At 35.0% G+C, this 21,536-nt stretch overlaps 1 protein-coding gene across 1 annotated transcript; it reads left to right on the top strand.

The window, feature by feature from the left end:
- The first annotated feature begins 3,207 nt into the window (after nucleotides 1-3,207).
- Nucleotides 3,208-12,257, top strand: LOC127845105 (CD82 antigen-like). The gene is made up of 9 exons (XM_052375815.1): nucleotides 3,208-3,405; nucleotides 6,131-6,163; nucleotides 6,341-6,556; nucleotides 6,784-6,858; nucleotides 7,122-7,220; nucleotides 10,342-10,398; nucleotides 11,033-11,170; nucleotides 11,371-11,454; nucleotides 11,780-12,257. Exons 1-9 carry the CDS (start codon nucleotides 3,391-3,393, stop codon nucleotides 11,846-11,848), a joined length of 786 nt encoding a protein of 261 aa, XP_052231775.1. The 5' UTR covers nucleotides 3,208-3,390; the 3' UTR covers nucleotides 11,849-12,257.
- The last annotated feature ends 9,279 nt before the right edge of the window (nucleotides 12,258-21,536 follow it).

The following is a 21,536-nucleotide window of genomic DNA, read 5'->3' as shown; positions in this document are numbered from 1 at the left end:
ATAGTTGGGAAGCTGGTAAAGATCTTGTCATTGGTAAAATTGGATCTAATGTCAAATATTAAAACGTGATATAACACCTTATCGAGATTATAATGACAGGGTGGTGAATGCTAACAGAGCGTTGATGGCAGCTGTCGCATCTGCGCACCTTCCAATATATTATTGGAGGCATAGGGGGTTTAAGGCACCGACCCAGTATGTTTATACTTTTGGCGGCATACATCATTTGTCTGTAGATGTAGGTTATCCCAAATATGTTCGGAGTTTGCGGGACTGTATATAACGTGTGTCTTGATGGGAGCTGGAAAATTGAGAAAATCAAAATTGGCTTGGAACACTTGTATTCACTCTATGCAGGCTTTTCGGATATTTTATTTGTCTGTTTAAAAATGCTGTGTTTGATGTTTATACTGCTCGTTTTGTCCACAGTATTACAGTAAGATTTTACTGTATGTGTCCTGCATGTATTTGCAGTGATCGTTTTGCCAATACAATGTGTCCTTCATGTATTTGCAGTGAAAATGATGGCTTATATGTTTTGTGTCCTGCATGTTTTTGCAGTGACCGTTTTGATATTATAAATTCTGTACATATTTCTGAATTTTTCTACTTACTTCTTTACGTCATCTTTAAGGTAATGGAGGGAAGTCAAAGATGGCGTCTGCTGCTAAGCAGAGGAGAAAATCCAAGGAGGATGCATTGATTGTACATTAAATTGACAAAACGGTGGCGGCTGTCTTAGAGGCCCTGAGTACAAGAGGGGTAACAAGCAATGTTCCGGAGGGTGCGGCAGACACTGCTGCAGCGCCAGTGATTACAAACCCAACTCTGCAAAATCCCATGAGTTCAGTGACAGTTACTACCGCTATCAATCAAAATGTTGTTCCAACAACATTGCCGTATTTTGCAGACGCTTCATCAGCCTATACTGATTCGGAGCAGTTGCCAGTGACCTTGCCTTGCACATCCGTATTGCCCACAAACAGCACAATTAAAGAAGGAACAGGCATTGGGTCAAAAGAAATCAGGAAGGCGTTGCTGGGGAATGAAAATGTGACCCTCATACCACAGGTATCCTTCCAGCGCAAGAAATGTCCGCTTTTTCCAGTAGTACGTCCCTTGAAGCCTTGGTTCCAACGCGACTGAAACAAGCCATCTGGAACGACGATTTCGTTTAAATGTCTTAAATATTGTCAAAAGATGACGGTCAAGAACTGGCCTTGCAAGTAACTGCCTCAGGGGGCTTGATTTTAGGATCAAAAGCAGACAAACGCCATCTGAACATAAGTCAGTGGATTTCTGCATTTACCACCTTTATGGATGTGTACATCCTAAAACGTCCACAGGATATGTCTGGCCTTCCGGCCTTTTTAAATCTTGTTAAAGATTTGGACAGGGTTCATGGGGTGGCTGCGTTCAATGTCTAAGACAGATATTTTAGAGCAAATGAACAAGCCATGGGGAAGACTGAACCAAGAGCTTTGGCTAAGAGCCACCACACTGTTGGCAAAATCGGTTCAGGCCAATCAGAGAGTTCAGAATGTTTGCTTTAAATACAACAAGCCAGCTGGCTGTTCTGAGCAAAAGTGTAGGTATTTGCATGCCTGCAAAAATTTCAAGAAAAATTCTCAAGAATATATATGCTTTTTAAAGAAGAACTCTGCTTCAGTTTACGCCCAATCAACCTTGTCCAGCCAAGGCACAACTGGTGCTGGAGCAAAGACAGACAATTTTCGTTTTCACACCAGTAGAAAGTAATGTTCTTGAAATGTACTTTTCAGGTAATTTGAAAAGGAAAAGTCATTTCTTATCAATGGTTTTCAGGAAGGTTTCAGAATACCATACCAGGTTGAAAAATTACCAAAACAAAAGATTAACAGTATTCATCCATCTGCCTTAAGTAAGAAAGAGATAACAAGCCAAAATGTTCAAGTTGAAATTGATCATATGAGAATATAAGGACTTTTTATTGAGAGTCCGTCAAACCTTGTATGTTCTCCATTTGCTTTGGTGCCCACGTCAGGAACAGGCAATTTTAGGTTAATACATGACCTCTCTTTTCCAAAATCAAATTGGGTAAATGATTCGATAGACAAAGTTTTTACGGAGGTTAAACATGATTCCATTAATACGGTCGTGGAAAAGGTAAAATCATGTGACAGACATTGTTTGATGGCTGAATCTGATATTGAAAATGCATTCAGGATATTTCCCATTCATTCAGAGGACATTTTTCTGTTAGGTTTTTGTTGGGCATTTGAGAACAAAACCGAGTTGATTAACGACAACTTGATGATAACTTAAATCCAATACGTTACAGGTAATACGCGTAATCAGTTGAATGATAATGAAAGTACGGAAAGCTGGCACTGTAATATATTTTAGTGAATGAACAGTATAAGATGATATTATAGTATAAACGGTTACATACGGCGGCACTGGGCCGGATGCATATAATCAGCCCTATCCGTTAACGGCCGTTGGACCGTTATATCTGCAACGGCAGATTATGAACGTCCGGCGAACCTTTGCTGTATGTTCCTGTATAATTAATGTACGTGCTCGATCAATCGGAGTAAATGTCCTTTAGCTATAAACTAAACAAAAGGCGTTAAAGGGATTGTAAACATGCGTTCATTGATATTTAAATCATCGTAAACATTTTGTGTAGTTGTATGGAAAGTATATTTGGTTGGTGCTTACAATATTTCTTTCATCTTTAGATTATTTTTTTTTAACATGTAGCAATTCAACTAAAACAAATAGCTTTCAACGCTGGCTTTTATACAGTTATTTAAAACAAAATACAAATGTAAAATGATCGCACTGATTTGTGTTCATAACTGTTTCTTCTGCATCCATATACTTTAAAACTCGAAGGATATACATATGAAAGATATTTATAAACTGTATTCTACAAAATTATTAAAGTTTGTGTTAAGCAACAATGATCACAAGCACGTTATTGAAATATTTTTATTCAAGCAATTGCAAAACACTTTATCGTCCTTCATAAAAAATAATAAAGATATTAAAATAAGAAATATAAAAAATAGTGATTCCGTGTAGTGTTAAACCAAATGGAAAATTTATCAGCGCAAAGTACGAGTTTACGTGTTTGGCTTGATAACCACATCGTCTGAGTAGAACGTTTAACTAAGATAACGTTTATTTGGAGCACAGTTCGTTTCAATATTTACATGTTGATCTTATCAGTTTACATATTTTATCAGTGAAGGTGCATCCGGTTTAATGTGCAATGTGTCCTACTAGTAAGCGAATACAATTTTACTGTTATAAAACGTTTTAGACACGAATGTGCAATATTTACATTACTGCTGGAACAGTGTTTTCATATTTCGGTGAAAGGACGGTCCTGAAATTATAACAATGATGAATACAGCGGTATGTCAATTTTGATGATATAATGATGTACAATATGGATATTGTAAGTTGTTGCAGTACGTGGTTTTGGGTTCAATATATTGAAACTCTGCTCGTGTACATAAATATGCTGGAAATATTCATTCAGTTGTAAAGTGATATGTACACCAATAGTTTTAGCAAAAAAAGAAAACAAATACAATTCATGCCATAAATGTGTATATATGAATATATATTATAATCGGAGTTGTTGTTTTTTTGTTGAAAACAAAATTACAAATATTGTTAATGTTTCCAATGCAAATAAAATTCATGGAAGTATAAATAGTATCATATTATTTCCACAACTATACGTGTCAACAGTATCTTCCTTTAAACGAATTGATATTCGTTATTGCTTATTTAAGGTACGTTACATATTTGATATTTTAAGACAACCCAAAATAAACAAAACAGATTACACTCAATTGTAATCGTCAAACTCAAACTCATTATTCTACAACGAAGTTTTATCCAAGTTAGCCTGCTTATTCGGTCCAGCCCATTATTAACTTAGTTAATTTCATGTTAATAATTTGTATTAATCAATGACCACTTTCTTTTGTATGGTATAATTGAATAAGTGAATATTAATATCGGCCCATAACTCGTAAATCAGCTCACTTTTAGTTTAGTTTATCGCTTTATCCGTGTAAGACGCGTTACGCTCTACTGATGTAGCATGTGTGCTTCTTATTTTTGGCCTGGGGCGTAGCCCTAAGGCCATAGCAATGATACAAATTTCTGAGACAGTCAGAATTGGCTGGCTGCCAAAACCCGCGAATGAAGAATTCCCAAAAGTCCGATTTACCACTTGGCGATAATTCATGCGCAATCAAAGAAATTCTTCGCAAATCTCAATAACCCGCCTTGTAAATACAGAACATCAATTTATAACATGACAGTGTCATAAAACGTGTAAAAAATATTTTTGAAGCAAAATTGCTAAGCATAGGCTACAACATTGTTTTTGTTATTGTGTGCATATTCATACGAGAATAAATTCCTCACTTGAAGGTCTGGGTCGAAAAGATACGAGTGTCTACGGAGACAGTAAGAAGATTTTGTTTCTGGTTCATTTTTTGAAGACGTTTCATTTGGTATTTATAAACATATTTTAAGATATTGTTATTTTATTTTGCGTTAACGACCTTCAAGAAAAAAGAAAATGAAAAAAACAACAACAAATATTCATGATCATTCTCGGTAATATACTAAGTTTCCGGATATGATATTTCACTGCGCAGATCGAGCGCGCAAATCGAACGCAAAAAGTTCTACGTGAGACAACGTACGCAATCTGTACACCGTTTTTTATCAGGGTAAAGGCCCAGTCTCATTATGATGCCGGCGGAGCCCCTTTGCGTGATCCGGGATCTACCGGGATGAACCGGGGCTCTACCGGGATGAACCAGGGCTCCATCGGGGACGACCGGGTTGAACCGGGGAAAACCGGAGCTCCACCGGGATAGTATTTTAATGTTAAATATCTCCGGGATGAACCGGGAGTCATCGGGAAGGACCGGCAACGACCGGCGCGGCACCGGGAACAACTGGGACGGCACCGGGAACAACCGGGACGGCACCGTAGCTCCACCGGGGCCGATACAGACCCCGGCAGAGCTACGGCAACGCCCCGGTGAAGGCCGTTAGAGTCCCGGTAAAGCTACGGTATATACGAAAACATGCGCTCTGCCGAACGCCATCGGCTTTCACCGGAACTCCGCCGGGGCATTACCGGCGACGACCGGGGTAAAACCGTGGCGTTGCCGTAGCTCTGCCGGGGTCTGATGCCGGTATAGACACGGTGAGTGCCGGCGGTGTTACGATATACCGGTGCTCTGCCGGCTTTCACCGGGGCTCAACCGAGGCACTACCGGCGACAACCGGGGCTTTGCCGGGACGCTGCCGGCTTTCACCGGGGCACTACCAGCGACAACCGGGGCTCTGCCGGGGCTTCACCGGGATAAACCGTAGCCAGTCCGGGTTGACCGGGACTCTGCCGGGCTGTTGACCGGCTTTAACCGGGAAATAGTGTGTCTGCGTTCAAAAAATTCTACGAATCATCCCGGTCCTCGCTGGTCGACCGGCGTTAGCAAACCGGGATGGATCGGGGCTCTACCGGCAAAAGTGAGACTTGGGCTTAAGTGGATTTTCTTTTGTATACACATGACAAAGGAAGTATGAGTGTTTTCCTGATATGTTTATTATGTAATAGAAAGCTAATTTAGGCTATTGAAAGTGATTTATTTGACGCCAACAATAACAGTTTTTGCGTCCATGTTGTTGTTGTTGTATACCTTCAACGCCTATGTAGACGAACCTCTACCAGAACTGTAGAGTTGAACAAAAGGTTATCGTTCCCACAACCAGTATCGTGTTGTCCTCCACCATATATGTACACTGCAGTATATACACAACTATTGTCTTGTCTTAAAGTCTCTGAGCTTCTGCACTCAACCGCTAGGGTCAATCCGTATAAATTCGAACAAAGGGAGAAATTCGGACAAAACATCGTAAATGCATTTTACGTCACACTATTCTAAACCTAGCCCCAGGCCTTCAGCGCCTTCAGCGCTTTCATTAACATGAAGGACTTAAAACAAACGATGGGAATGTATGCCAACTGATTATAGAACACCGTATATGTCCATTAAATAGTTGTATATACACGCATATATTTAATTTTATGTTCTTTCTATTTCAGAAAATGTTTATTCGCGGAAACGTTCTAGGCTTGGTATGACATGAAATATAACTATATATATAACTATAACTATAACTATATATATATTGTTGTGTAATTAAGTTTGTATTTGTGTATTTATTGTTTTGGCCATTTTGTTTGTGGTCTATGAATCTCATAACGGAGCATGCGTTTTAATATTGCTTTTAATATTTCATTAAACAATTTCAGACATGTGCATTGGCTTTGCTCATAGTGGCTGGAATTTTAAGCACGCAGGATAACGCGAGTGAAGACCTGCTTCAAATCTATAATTGGGATAACAAAATAGGGACGGTCGCAACCAATATCATTATTTGCAGTAGCCTTCTGTTGAGCGTTATTGTTGTTACATGCATCTTCGCTGTTTGTATGAACATGGAATTGCCGGAGAAAATGTTCTTTCCGGTACGATGTTTTATATTTAAAAATTATTCAATTTCTTAGATTGTCAATATCAGATTTAGCACTATTGACATAATGCATAAATCAGTCGTCGATCATCGAATCGTTTTGCACATAGTTTATCATAAACAAAATTAAATTTGTTATAGTACTTTCCAGTTTTTTTTTGTATAACGGATTTTTTTTAATCTGTCACCTATGTCGTTTGGCCGTCACGTTTATTTTTTCAGTATACGTTATTTCTAACAACGATGATCTTCGCATGTTTTATTATCGGAATCCTATCTCCATTCACAAGGGGTCAGGTATTGTACATATTAAAATAAAAACCCGTTGATATTTTAAAGTAAAGATTAACATACGTATCGTTGTTATCTTTTAACAATTCACGGTCGAAAATACGTTTTTACGTGCAGTGTTGTATCTTTATTATTGTTTGTAATCAGACAGAAAAGTAGTAGCAATGACTGTGATATTTAATTAGCATCATTAAAACACAGTTCCGATAACTTTATTTAAGGTAAAACACAATAAAAAGGTACTGTTATATGTTATACAATTGGCTTAGTTGGATGAACTAGCGGTGACGTTGAACGACTCTCTCAGGAATGATTATGTTCCCGGCGAAGGCGTTGTCGCAGATGCCTGGGACCAAGCACAGTTAAAGGTAAGATGCCTAACACATTTCATGCGTGCACAAATTTGTTAATGTAATAAGTCGATGAACGATTGTTTTTTATTATTTAAGGTTTTTGAAGTTGTTTTTATTTTAACACATTGTCGAAAACATAAAGAGCTGTTCATGTTTGTTCATCTGCTCGTCCTTACGTATGTCCCAAAATTGTTGGTACTGAATTCCACTTAAACTGGTTGGGGAGAATTCGCTAATACTTTAACAGCTGATGGACTATACTTTCACCATAACGATAATACTAATGAATGTTGCATCTCAGGTTCTTTTGAAAGCAAATACTACGTATATGTCGAATACACACACATGCGATGTGAAGTGCATTATTAACATATTTTTTGCAAACGGTTTTAAACTGCATAATTGGATATGCTACCAAGTAAGTAATTGTAGTTGGGGCTAACATTAAAACTAATGTGAGATGTAATGAAATGAAATTGGAATGTAAACTCACGGCTCTGATTTCTATGCACGATGTCTTCGCGTTGAGGAAGCGCATATTTTTTTTTATTCAATATAATACATAAAATGTATACATGTATATGATTATACAACAAAGTGATTGTACGAAGCAATAAAGTTCAGATATGTTATACAAAATATGCTAATATATATACTTTTTTTTTGGTTTCCTTTAGATTAAAAAAAAATAATAGGTTTATATGTTTTTTCTATGGTGTTTTTTCTATGGTTGTTTGTGATAGGTGTTGTTTTTTTAAAAAAGAGAAAAGAAAAGAACAACAGAAGAATAGAAAAATGATGAGTTGTATAAAGTGGGAAGAAAGCATACTGGACTTGTGTGTTTTGTGGTATATTCACAATGATCTTATAAGATTGAAAAAAAATATACAAAAATATTTTAGAAAGATAAACTAACATTAGAGAGAAATGTATATAAGTGGACAAACATTATGAGAGTTTAATCCGATTCCATTTTTGTTCAAAGATTTGTAATGTGTCATTACTAAAGGCTATTTCTTTCTCAATTTGGATTTTTAGTTTAAGACTATGGACAAAACAATTAAAATTTGGTACTTGTTTTTTGTACTTCATGTTAAAGATAAAATAGTTCATCAATATAAGAATAAGAGTAAATTCCGAAACTTACATTTACAAATAGGCAGGATGTGTTTGCACTCCCAAAAAAGATGTTCTATAGTTTCGATGTTTTCACCGCAGAAGTCACACAGATTTGAGTCAGAAAATTTGCATTTAAAGAGATATTTATTTGTAGCTATAATTCTATGGATGTATTAATATTGCAAATTTCTCAGTGTGCTTTCAAGAGTTGCGTTATATGGCATGCTAAATATATGTTTCCAATTAAGTTCATTTTCTCCGAAAAGGACTTGCCATTTATTTTCGGTTTTGGAGTTTTCTGTAGGGTTTTTAATTTGAAGTGTGTAAAATATTTTATTCGTTTTGTTTTTTCTTCCAAGTATGTTTTCTACGAATGTTGTTTGAGTACATGGTGTATTATTTGTTTTTATTTCAGATTTAATATGTATGGGTATGCTTTTGATTAGTGTGTAGTACTTTAGAAAATTTTTTGAAGGTATTCCGTATATGTAGCATATATCATCAAAAGAGTAGAAATCCTTAATTCTGTAGTCATATAATTGGTCGACATATTTAATGCTTCGTTCAAACCAATCTTTATAGAAAAACGTCTTATTGTTTGAAGTTATGTCTTTATTGTTCCATAAAATAGTTTTACTGCTGGTTTGGGTTTCTAGGTTATGAGTGACATCACTCCATGCAGATAGAACATCAGACAGAAATATGTTTTCGTTTGCAATTTCATGTAAGGTAGTATTGCTGATGTTACATTCAAAGAGTAAGGAGTAACCATATTTTTTTTTGGATTTTCTGGTAGAATAATTTTCATTTACTCGTATTGGTATTATCTAGGTATCTTTAAACCCAGCTGCATTTGATTGCATTCAAGAATGAGTCAATGTTCGTTAATTGGATACCTCCATTTTCTACAGATTGAATTAACTGAATTCGTTTTATTTTATCAGGCTTACCGTCCCATATGAAATTAAATATTGCTGATTTTATATCGTTAATAACATCATTTGGTGGATTTGGTAGAACTGGTAATACTTAAATTAATTTCGGAAGTGCAAACGTTTTTAATACTGCGTTTTTTTTCCGATAAGTGCAAGTTTACGGTGATGCCATTATTTTAAGCAGTTTTTAAAATTCTGTTATTTAGGTAGTATGTTTTTAAGAACTGTATCCTTTTCATTATTTGTGAAAGTAATTCCTAACGTTGTGGCTTCATCGGATGTCCAATTAAATTTCATTTCTTTTTTATATTGGACATTGCTTTGTTTTAATTTACCTGCTCGTAGCACAGTACATTTACTTTTGTTTAGTTTAAGACCCGATGTCATTCCGTAGAGGGGTAAGCGACTCTAATAGGTTATGGAAAATATCGTAATTGTCGTTTAAAAAATAAGTTGCATCGTTAGCAAATAGGGACTGTTTGATTTCTTCGTCAGGTTCTAGTGATATGCCTTTTATGTGTTTATTTGATTGGATGTGATGTGATACTCGATGCAAATAATAAATAGCGATGATAAGAGTGGACATCCTTGTCGAACCCCTCGTTCGATGTTAAAACTGTTTGAAAAAAAGCCATTGTTAATGATTATACTGTTAATATCGGTATAGAATAGTTTGACCCATTGAATGAGACTTTCACCAAAGTTTATATTTTCTAAGCAAGAGAACGTAAATGAATGATCAAGCGAATCGAATGCCTTTTCAAAGTCTGCAAAGACTATTAGACCAGGATTATTTGAATTGTTGAAATAGTTTATGCATTCTTGGAAGCGCGTAATTTGACATTTATACTATGCATTGCATGTTGGACATCACGTGACGTAAAGGAACTATCCTTAGGGATTAGCATTGTAACATATTTTGATACCAAAATGAAAACAATGTTAACTTGCCCAATAGTTTCGTTTAACAATAAACATTTTAGGTTTAAGTCGGCTTATCTAGTGCTTCTATTTACCTCAATTGGTATTCAGTTTCAACTGATAACATTTCAATCATAACTTCAAACAAAACATATTTTCAGCTATCCTGCTGTGGCGCCAATGGACCGGAAGATTACTCTGTCATATCATTCAATGGAGTAAGGTTAAATAAGTTAACTGTGATTTCGTATTTTCAGTACAAGTGAACTCTTCTTAAAAACCACGTAAAAACACGCAGGGACTACTGTATACTTCTCTCAAAGTCGCAATGGATGCAGTTATGAATTTTATTCGTTTTAAAGAAACAAAACTTAAACTATCAACACAATAGTTTGCGTTTTGGCAATGTGTGCAATACAGCACACATTTATGAAAGACTTATAAATAACCCACTCGCACTGTTTATGGTTATTATACTTCTAGAAACAAGCAACACAAGAATAATGTATTAAACATGTTTAGATTGTTTTGTAAATAAGTGAAATGAGTGCTGCTTATTTTCGGATGCTTAAGCCTGAAAGACACATTTATTCGAATGTGCGACAAAAAATATTGTGAATATGAGAAAAACACATCGAGAATAAAACCGGTTCCACACGAGTTAGTTTCAAGATGTGTGTTTTGTATTATAAGCATGATTTCTAGACCGACACTATTTGAAGATGTGTTAAAGAGTTTTTGAAGTTCCATATATATTTTATGTTGATAAAATTGTTTTTAACATGAATAACCTATCCATGCACTTTACATAACATGTGTATATAAGTTGTCAACCATACCTTTAATTTACAGACATTCGTTCCTTCTACCTGCTGTAAGTACCTCAAACAAAAAGAAAACTATCAGCCTATAAACGAAACGCTTTGCCAGTTTGAAGCGGATCAGCTTCAACACAATCATACAACCAATGCCACATATTTAAACACAGAGGTAAAACAAACGTGTTTGTGTAAAAGGCTCTTATAATTGTGTCATGATAATTAATGAACATCTTGAAATGATCTACATTACTTAGCTAAGATGAAATAAAGACAAGGCGTGTTAATTGCATATGAAACTTAAGTTTACAGTTAACGGGGTCGTTTTAAAACTAGTATTATTGTGGTATTAAGATTTTATTTATTTCTCAGGGTTGTTGCAGTAGGATAGAAAAGAACATTTATGAATATCTGTCCGTGCTCATTTGGGTGTCCATTTCAACGAATTCTGCACAGGTAGGAAACTTCATTAAAAGCTGTTTAAAACTGTGCGTATGTAGCGTGAAGCAATATTTGTATTGCTTTTATATTAAAGATTGTTAGTAAGTATTATGCACATGCATCCAAGCTTTGTTATCGGGCATTTTACAACTTGTTTTGACTTAATTCTTCTAAACACTATTAAAATATAATATTTAAATGCAATATTTACAGCAAAACATATCTTATGGTCCGCATATTAAAAGATTATAGTAAAGTTGTCAAAATTATTCACACATTTCCGTGTACATCTGTTGACCGTATTTTTGTATCGATTAACACATGACAATTTTGGTTTCAGTTCGTCTATTGGTGCATTGTCGTGTTAAATTGGCGAAAATCTATACGAGCTCGCCGTCTGAAGTCATGATATATTTGGTTCGACATCTTCTGGTATGGCTGAACATGGTCAAATATGATGTGAAGTTTATATATAAGTATCGATTTAGCTGTGTTGATCGGTCCATAAACAAAGATTTTAGGTTGTGTTGGTAAGGAATTGAAGTTAACACACTTTTTCATTAAAACATACAAAAACGGACTTTAGATGCGGTTTATGATTAATTTATAACACGACGGTATACACATATTTTAAATTGCAATGATACTAATATTTTACTACGTTGTGCCGATGATATGTGGTTCTTTGTTTGCTTTATGCTTTGTTGCACAACGGATTATTGTGTTGACGATCAGAGGTTCAACAAGAAAAATGCAATTTCTTCTATATGATAGTTGTGTAAACATCGTTATCGAATAATAAAGTGCAATTACATTTACATGGTTTGATATAAAAAAACAACACGGATTTTGTTTCTGGAGAATTAATATTAGTGTAAGTATACATAAAATAAATGTCGTACAAAACATGTTTGTCCTTGAAAAAAATACCCATGTGTACGGAAATTAAATATTTTGCGACGTTTAACCAGGGCGTAGGATTACTTGACAATGTTGGTTCACAATTAAACGTTATTGGATGTCAACCCATCAGTAAGTGATGTGTTTTTGCAACAACACTTTCAAAACAACTTTTCTAACGAATTTACCTGTTGCAAAAAGATACTTTTTATGCTGCTAATTGCAATGCGAATTAAATCAGAATTACTTTAATAAGCCTGTGCTCTTGGCAAATTATACAAATGAGTCACTGTAATGGTCAGCGATGCATGCATGATTAGCCCCGCCTCAGCCAATAGAAGCTGGCGGTATGTTATATGCTTATATTCCATTCAGTTAGTTGCGCTTTGATAGCTGTAGCGAATAAACGTGTTTTAAACCTATCCCTCTTGGGTCTTGGATAATCTTATCCCTTTACTGGTCTAGGCAACAAATACATACTTAACATTAAGAACAATAGAACATTACAGTCACCAAACCTATTTTTGAAATATGGCTGATTTGCAGCAAAGAAGCTTTTGTTAGTGCCAAACATTTATTGTAAACATTTCTACTATTTATTTCAAAAATGTATTTATCTGTCTTCACGTACTTAATCTGATTTCTTCATACAAGAAGCTTACCTTATTTCCAAACACACTTTAAAAAAAAAGAAATGTTCTGTCAAACAATGTCATACGATGCTACCTGTATAATGTTTATGTTGTTGATGTTTTTGAAAAATAATCAAATCTAAGATTGTTTCTAATCTAGGCCCTAGCTTCAGTTATGGAACACTAATTTGTATGCATATTTATCTTATTCCTTAGCCATTCTTCTCTCTTTGAAGGAATACGGAGACATTTATTTTAAGCAAATATAAAATCCAAACTCAACCATGATATGGACTGTCATGTCACTTGCATATAAACCTTTTTAAATTATGCCGATTTAAAATTAAAATAAAATATGTATGTGTCTGTGCGTACATACTCTGATTTCTTTATACAAGAAACTATTGTGTCTTTTTTCTTAAATGCATGCATTGCGGTCTTTGTTATATTTTTCACGTGATCTTCATTCATAAAAAAGCAGAGTTAAATTGATAAAGAAAAACACATGTTTATTTAAAGATTTTTATCATAAAACAGCTGTAATAGGTCAATATTTTGAAACGATTTATTGTTGAATTTAATGACGTGCCTATTCTGGGGGAAACCAGGTCAGAACGAGGCGTAAAAGAGTACTAACATCCGTGCATTCGAAGGACGTTTATTCATTTTTTCATTGAATTAATAATTTATAAAACAATTCATTTATTTACTACTTGTTCATTTATCCGTGCATTAATTCATTAATTTAATCTTTAATTTAATTCATTCAATAATTTGTTCTTTTATTAACCCAATTACTGACTCTTTCATTCATTTAAAATTTATTAATTTATTCATTCATTTATTTATGTTTAATTCCTTTGGCTCACTGGTCTGTGTATGGGCCTAAATTTGTACTGCAAACGTAAGCCTTCGTTTACGGATTCATAAGCAGAGCAGTCACAAACCAATGAGCTCATATGGCAAATGAAACACAGCTAATGTTTAAGTTATATATGAACAAATTCCATGTGGGCAGTTATTCGGCAAAAATCTTGCAATTTATACTAGTAAGCCAGATAAACACGATTGGTTCACAGGTGCGATATCAGGGTGCAGAATCAACGCAGTAATCAGGGGCTTACACACGGGCTGGAAAGAATGTAAACACATCGTTAAAAACTGTATTTTTGAAAATATCTCAAGTATTTTAAATACATTTGAAAAAATATTTTTATTTCATAAAATACAGATTTTTTTCTCAGTTTGTGCCGATATCTCAAGGTATAAGAATAAATCATTGAATACGGATCAGAATAAGGATGGATTTGACTTACGATAGACTATAGGTGACGTTGAATAATTCAGTGTAGGAGATTACATCGTGGGAAAGGGTTTGGTTGCAAATGCATGGGACGAAAAGCAGTTAGAGGTAAGATTTTCACTTTTCTTACATTCTCACTTTTTAATTAACAATGAAATAGCCAAAATTACAAGTTAAAAGGGACCTTTTCATGTTTTGGTTAATTGACACAATGGAAAAAAAAATCAGGTTCGGGAATTTTCGTCGTAGATATTATATTTGCGAAGAAATAGTAATACTGAACTTTTACATGAATATAGTAGTCAAACACCAACTTTAAAGGAACAATGGTGTAATCCTTTCAGTGATATATATGTGCACGAGGAAAATGAGACCCGCCAGATAATGGACTCCAATTCAACCAAGAAAAAGCCAGGAACTTGCAGTCACTGAGTGTTTTTGTGCACAATCATGTGTGTACAACCGCAACAACATAAAATATTATACCTGACTGGACTCCACATCATGCATCTTTGAATGATCTTTAACGATGATGGCGAGAATGGTCTCATGAACATTTTCATCAGGAATAATCAGACAGTAAGCCCAGGGCCACCAATACCAAGCGGGTTTTGGAGACACTCATTCAAGCCTTGCGGAGTGTTTAAAACACCGACCATGATAATCATGTATTTGTTTTGAATTTCATAATACGTTGAATGTTCTCACTAGTTACTGATGACTCTATGTTCCTTTAAATTTGTATGATATAATTATCAAATGTGCCTGGTAACTTAATTATGAATTGGTGATTCCCCTGTCACATGTTCACGCGCTTTATATATAATAGAAGAACGCATTTCATGCGCAATTTTAAACTAGGTTAGCAAATCTTACTGCACTGAGTAGGTTCCATGTCATAAATGATATTAGATGTATTTATGTATGTATGTATATTGTTATGATTTGATTATAAGCTTTTCCTCATTTTTGATATATTTTTTAACATTTGAACTCGTTTATATGCTCAAACAAGTCTAAAATTCAGTAAGGCGTTTGTGGCAAAAGGGAGTAACCTTGATTGTAAAACGTGAACTTTCACTGTTGATCGTCTTTTTTTCTATTTTTGAATCAAACATACATTGTAGATAAACTCTATGTTCAAAGATTGTAATTTCCAACTGCCTTTTTTGAAAAAAAAATGAAAAAAACTTGTGAGTACATATTGTATATTTTCAGGGTTTTTTTCGAGGTGTGATGGCATCACCTGTTTGTACATATGTTCTTTATTCCTTTTCTCACACCTTATAAACTTATCATATTTGTATATATAATGAATTTTAAATATACATACATACTAAAAAAGTGATGCTTGTTCAATATTAGGATGAATGAGAGTGAAACTTGTAAATACATCGTTCACAAAATTTAAAAAAAAATGTGGTCGACAACTCAAAATGTCAAAGAAAATATTGTACGGTTAATTGTATTTAAACTTTTAATATCAATGCAGAATATCATAACATTAACAAATATGCGAAGAAAGGAGAGAAAATCAAAATGTCTTATAACAGTGCTGATACATTAAAACACGCGGTTCATTATTAAAATAATACAAAGCCAATAAAACACTCAAACTGAAACAAACATGTACATTATGTTCAATATTCGTTTAAATTGTTTTGATTAACGGAAAACGGGTAAGTATTCAATTGTCTCTAGATGATAGCAAATACCTATGTATTTCGATAAAAGTTATCCAGAACGTTATTTTTTTATCGATTTCTAACAAATAGTCGTAGTGTTTACCTCCACTCCACCAAACACATAAGCAAGTATTTGGAAACAATGGATGTATATTCAAAAGTCTTTAGAAATTGTTTCGTAGCATCCCTGTAAAAAAAAAGCTTCCTAGACACTTTTTAATTTAAAGTATTTCGTAAAATAAAGTAAACACCTAAACAATCAGTGTTCCATATAGCAATAGCCACAATTTTGAACGCTAGATGTGGTATTATTACATAGATTTGAGTAGATACAAAATGCTCGTTGTTATTTATTTATGACACAATTAATTCCATTTTAATTGCCTGCGAATATATCTATTCATACAACACACGATCACCATGTTAGTGTTATGTGTCGTATTAATTGATATTGTTGCGGGAACTTAAAATGGAATCAAATATGCACAATAATAAAAACGAGTATTTTGTATCTACAAACATCCATTTTACCAGACCACATCTTGCGTTGCAATTTCGGCAATTCCCATAAAGGAGCCCATACACCAACCATGTTCTTAGACAGTTCGACCACGTTCTGAAAAAAATGCAGAACGGGATGTGAACTTGCTTGAACGTGTAGTTTTGGTAAGAAAAAAATCTACAATTTGATTGAAAGACGTTCATACACAGTTCTCGCTACGTGCAGCTCGTTCCATAACTTCCTATCCCGTTACCAGTCCGTCTTTATCCAGTTCAAATCGGGTCAATTTTCCCATTGTCCCCGTTTCTATACCGTTTATAGTCAGACCGAGCCCGTCCTCAGCCAGTTCGATCACGTTCGTACGCAGTTCTTCTTTTTTCTTCGTGCAGTGGTAACTCGTTCAAAGGCAGTTCTCACTCCGTCCTACTACGTTCTTAGTACGTTGAGAATGTAGTTGCAGCCACGTTCTGCATGGCGATTATAAAACCGACAACGGTCCTGCCAGTTCTCATTTTGGTTTCACTCTTTGAGCCAATCAGACGGCTTTTCCTCTCTCTGGTTTTAACAATTCCTAACCCAACAAGTTCTGTGTCATGTCCGCCTTCTTTCTCGGACCAACAAAACATTATAGTTCTGCTCTGCTTTTAACATAAATTGCATGAAGCCAACATTTAACAAGGGACAAAATTGTCACAAAACCAGGTTTTCAATTTGAAAAAAGTCTGATAAAGGGACACATATCAAACTGAACTGATTGTTTATAATTAAACCCTTTGTTTCAACATAAATATAGTTTAGTCGCGGCGACCTTGACCTTGGAGATATTGACGTAATTCTTTCGTACGACACACCGTCAAATGATGGTGAACACGTGTGCCAAATGATTTTAAAATCTCACAATGAATGACATAGTTATGGCCCGGATAAGCTTATGTATGGCCATTTTTAACTTGAACTCAAAGTGTGATCTTGACCTTGGAGATATCGACGTAATTCTTTCGCGCGACACACCGTCTAATGATGGTGTACACATGTGCCAAATGATTTTAAACTCTCACAATGAACGACAAAGTTATGGCCCGGACAAACTTGTTCCGCCCGCCCGCCAGCCAGCCCGCCCGCCAGCCCGCCCGCCAGCCCGCCCGCCCGCCCGCCAGCCCGCCCGCCGACATTCGCCAATCCAATAACCAGTTTTTTCCTTTGGAAAACCTGGTAAAAAATTACCAGCTCCAAGATTGTCCATTTTTCAACTTAATATCACAAATGATAAATTTTTAGACGATTACCTCTATTTATATGCACATTGTCTGAACGTTTTGTATTTACGGTTTGAAGGTTGTACATGTAACAACTGTATTGAACGAGGACGACGTACTTGGAACCTACTGCGAACTCCTTAAAACGAGTACAACGTACTAAGAACTTACTGAGAACTTATAGAACGTGTTGCAAACGTTGTTAGAACTTATCTTTTAGTTTCTATTTATTTACATGAAACAAGATCGTACTTGAGACGTAGTACGGACGGGGTCAGTCTGTCTGAGAACGGTTTGGACGGACTAGAAACGGACTCGATCGGTGTGGCATCGTACAGGTAGTTTTGGTCCGATCGCACTACGTTCTGGCACGTTCTTAACCCGACCTTAGTACGACCTATCCGTTCTTAGTACGTCCATTCCGTTTCTAGTACGTTGTTACTACGTTTAATTGTAGAACGGGATGATCGGGAGAAAATTTTGAGTAGGCTCAAAGTTCTGAAACACCTCTTCCGTTCAACCCCGTTCAAGACCGTCCACAAAGTTCGAAGTTTGTAACACGTTGTTACTACGATCATTCTCTTCTCACACAGTTCGAGCCCGTTTAGTCACATTTTTCAAAAAGTACTTCGAACGGAGTCAGTGTATCGGGGGTATTTGGAACACTGATATTATTTGGTTAAGTTAATTTTACGAAAGATTGTACGAAATTTACTTTTATTTTGAGTAGTAATGTTACTTTAAATTTATGCCAAAATTTACGCAACAATTAACCTTTACGCATAAAGGAGAGAACGCGAGGGAAGTATAAACATGCCTTGAAAAGGAGAAGAGGGACTGATGACTTCAAGATTATTGTCTGTTTTGTGGTCGGAAAAGATATCCGGAGTCGGCTGCGCATAAGTGTTAGATTTACGTTTAAACGCGAAAATCATATCTTCACCACTGTGTATTCATCGAGTTTTTTTGCGTTTGTTACTGCGTAAAAAAGTTCTGGAAGTATTGCTCTGCTATCGTTAAGTGTCACTTAACATTTAATTTCTAAAACAATCATTTACATTATCATGGACTCGCGTTGTTGTATAAAACATTTGTTTTATGCATACAAAGACAATAAGGTGAAATCTACCTATTTTATCTCATTATTGTTCATAATAATGGACTATACTCTGGAGTTGTTTAGTTCGAGCCCCTGAACGAGCAGGTTAAACCATCGGTATAACAATATTAAGAAATGCAAGACAACTACAAAACGGCTTAATGGTTGATTATTATTTTATCATTTTACAATTGGCAGTTTTCCCCGTATCACCAGTTTTTAGTGTAGTAAATACATATAACCCACTTATAATATTACACATATTTCTTTTTTTTTAAAGATTTCCTTAAATCATTACAATGTATTCACTCTCAAAACTATCATATTCAGGATATTATTATTATTAATACTAAAATCAAGTCAAGTGTTAAATAAAAATATTTGCCAACAATGTGATTCGAACCCGTGACCTCTAGCACGCTAATACTGAGGAGTTGGAAAGGTGTATATCCATCATTGCTTCAGAAATATGTATTTTCGTAATTACTATTGGACAATATTACAAATAATTTTTAATTTGTCTTACTTCAATTTATGATAATCAACAAACAAATCGCTATATCTTTGCTTTTTCTCTTTTTTTTTAAATTGTATTTGGCTTGTGTGAAAGAATTCGTACATTTGTTTGAATCAAGTGCATATTTTTTTTAATATTGCGATTTCTCTTTCAAAACCATGAACATGTCGTTTTAATAGGTGTATACATTTGTTATATATTTTAAATATAAGTTTTCCCGAAGACTCAATTCGTCGGCATAAAAAAAGTGTAATTAGTCAAATCGTTGTGCATGCACTACAGTTATACAAATGCACCCTTTTGATAACAGTACTTGTGTTACATAAAAGATGATAGGCGTCATAAAGCAAAATAACGCGAAACATAACTTCATGTTTCTGATTGAAAGTGAGTAATACATGATTTAGTATTGACACCGTTTTGATCACCGATTCCTTTAAACGACAATATAAATGGACGAAAACACACTATTTAACACAATGACAAATATATTGATGTTTTATATTTCACATATAGCATCAACACTAAATAAACAACTACTAGTACAACAACAACTACTTCTACTACTACTACAGACTGTAGTACTACTACTTCTACTACTACTACTACTACTACTACTACTACTCCTACTACTACTACTACTACTACTACTACTACTACTACTACTACTACTACTACTACTACTACTACTACTACTACTACTACTACAACTACTACTACTACTACTACTACAACTACTACTACTACTACTACTACTACTACTACTACTACTACTTCTACTACTACTACTACTACTACTACTACAACTACTACTACTACTACTACATCTACTACTACTACTACTACTACTACTACTACTACTACTACTACTACTACTACTACTACTACTACTACTACTACTACTACTACTACTACTACTACTACTACTACTACTGCTGCTGCTGCTGCTGCTGCTGCTACTACTACTACTACTACTACTAATACTTCTACTACTACGACTACTACTACTACTACTAATAATAATAATAATAATAATTATAATAATAATAATAATAATAATAATAATAACTAGAAATGGCGCGACAGAGGCCGTAGCGTATCCCCACGCCGCATAGATGTTATATTAAAAGGCAATTTTGGGTGGGTAAGGCCGATGTTGGTGGACCCCGGGGTGGGTAATGTGGATATGTATGATCGAGATAGACCGTGTTGTCATAAGAAATAATCAGTATTTATTTATTTGAATTCAGTTGGTGAATAAATGAAGAAGTTATGCTAAATCAAAATGTTGAGTGGGCCCGGTCTATGTGGGCGGGGCGCCCCAGGGTTGGGCATGGGGCCATGCATAGTTGAGATTGACCGTATTGTAATAAGAGAAGTTCAGTATCAATTAGAAGTGATTCGGTGTAGAAATGAAGAAGTTAATGTAAAATAACCTAAAAAATGACTGAAATCTCTGACCCGTGCCTCATCCTAACCCTATAACTTTTGGCCCAGGGGTCAGATCTAAATTCAAAATAGTGAACTTTCGCACATATGCTCATATGTACCATGTGTTTAAGTTTCAAGGTTCTAATGCTAATAGTGTAGGAGGAGATAGTGACCAGGACGGACGGACGGACAGACGGCGGAGTTAACCACATATTCCCCCCGCTCCAATTTGGAGCGTGGGGATAATCAATGACAAATAAAAATCAAAGTACTGAAAGTACTGGTGTGACGATGCGTTTGAAGAGGATAGATATAAAAGAATCAATTTAAGTTTATCTATATCACCACAATTATGTATGTGGGTAAGAAAATTTTTGGTACGAAAATAAATTTGGGTTCGAAAATTTTGGGTACGAAACAATTATGCCAAACAAAAATTTCGGTTCGATAAAAAAGAAGGGTACAAAAAATAAATTGGGTACGAAAGAAAATCGGTACGCAAAAAAATGGGTAAGAAAAAAATTTTGAGTACGAAAAAATATTTGGATACGAAAAAATATTTGGGCATGAAAAAAAATTGGGCACGAAAACAACTTTGGGTACGAAAACAATGGGTACTTAAAGTTTTGGGTACGAAAAAAAATGGGGGTACGGGGAAATTGGGGTAACAAAACAACAGACAGACTGCGGAGATCAATGCAATATAATAATAATAATAATAACGATGATTATAAAAATATTTTTAATAACAGTTATAATGAAAGCAGTAATA

This window comes from Dreissena polymorpha, chromosome 1 (genome assembly GCF_020536995.1).
Source record: "Dreissena polymorpha isolate Duluth1 chromosome 1, UMN_Dpol_1.0, whole genome shotgun sequence".
Classification (NCBI taxonomy): Eukaryota; Metazoa; Mollusca; class Bivalvia; order Myida; family Dreissenidae; genus Dreissena; species Dreissena polymorpha.
The sequence above is the reverse complement of the archived record's forward strand: the minus strand, read 5'-3'. Positions and strand labels throughout refer to the sequence as shown.

Coding starts and splice junctions, on each gene's coding strand:
- LOC127845105 (XM_052375815.1), top strand. Junction 6,164..6,340: donor GCGGAAACGTTCTAGGCTTG/GTATGACATGAA, acceptor AAACAATTTCAG/ACATGTGCATTGGCTTTGCT. Junction 11,455..11,779: donor TTTCAACGAATTCTGCACAG/GTAGGAAACTTC, acceptor TTTTGGTTTCAG/TTCGTCTATTGGTGCATTGT.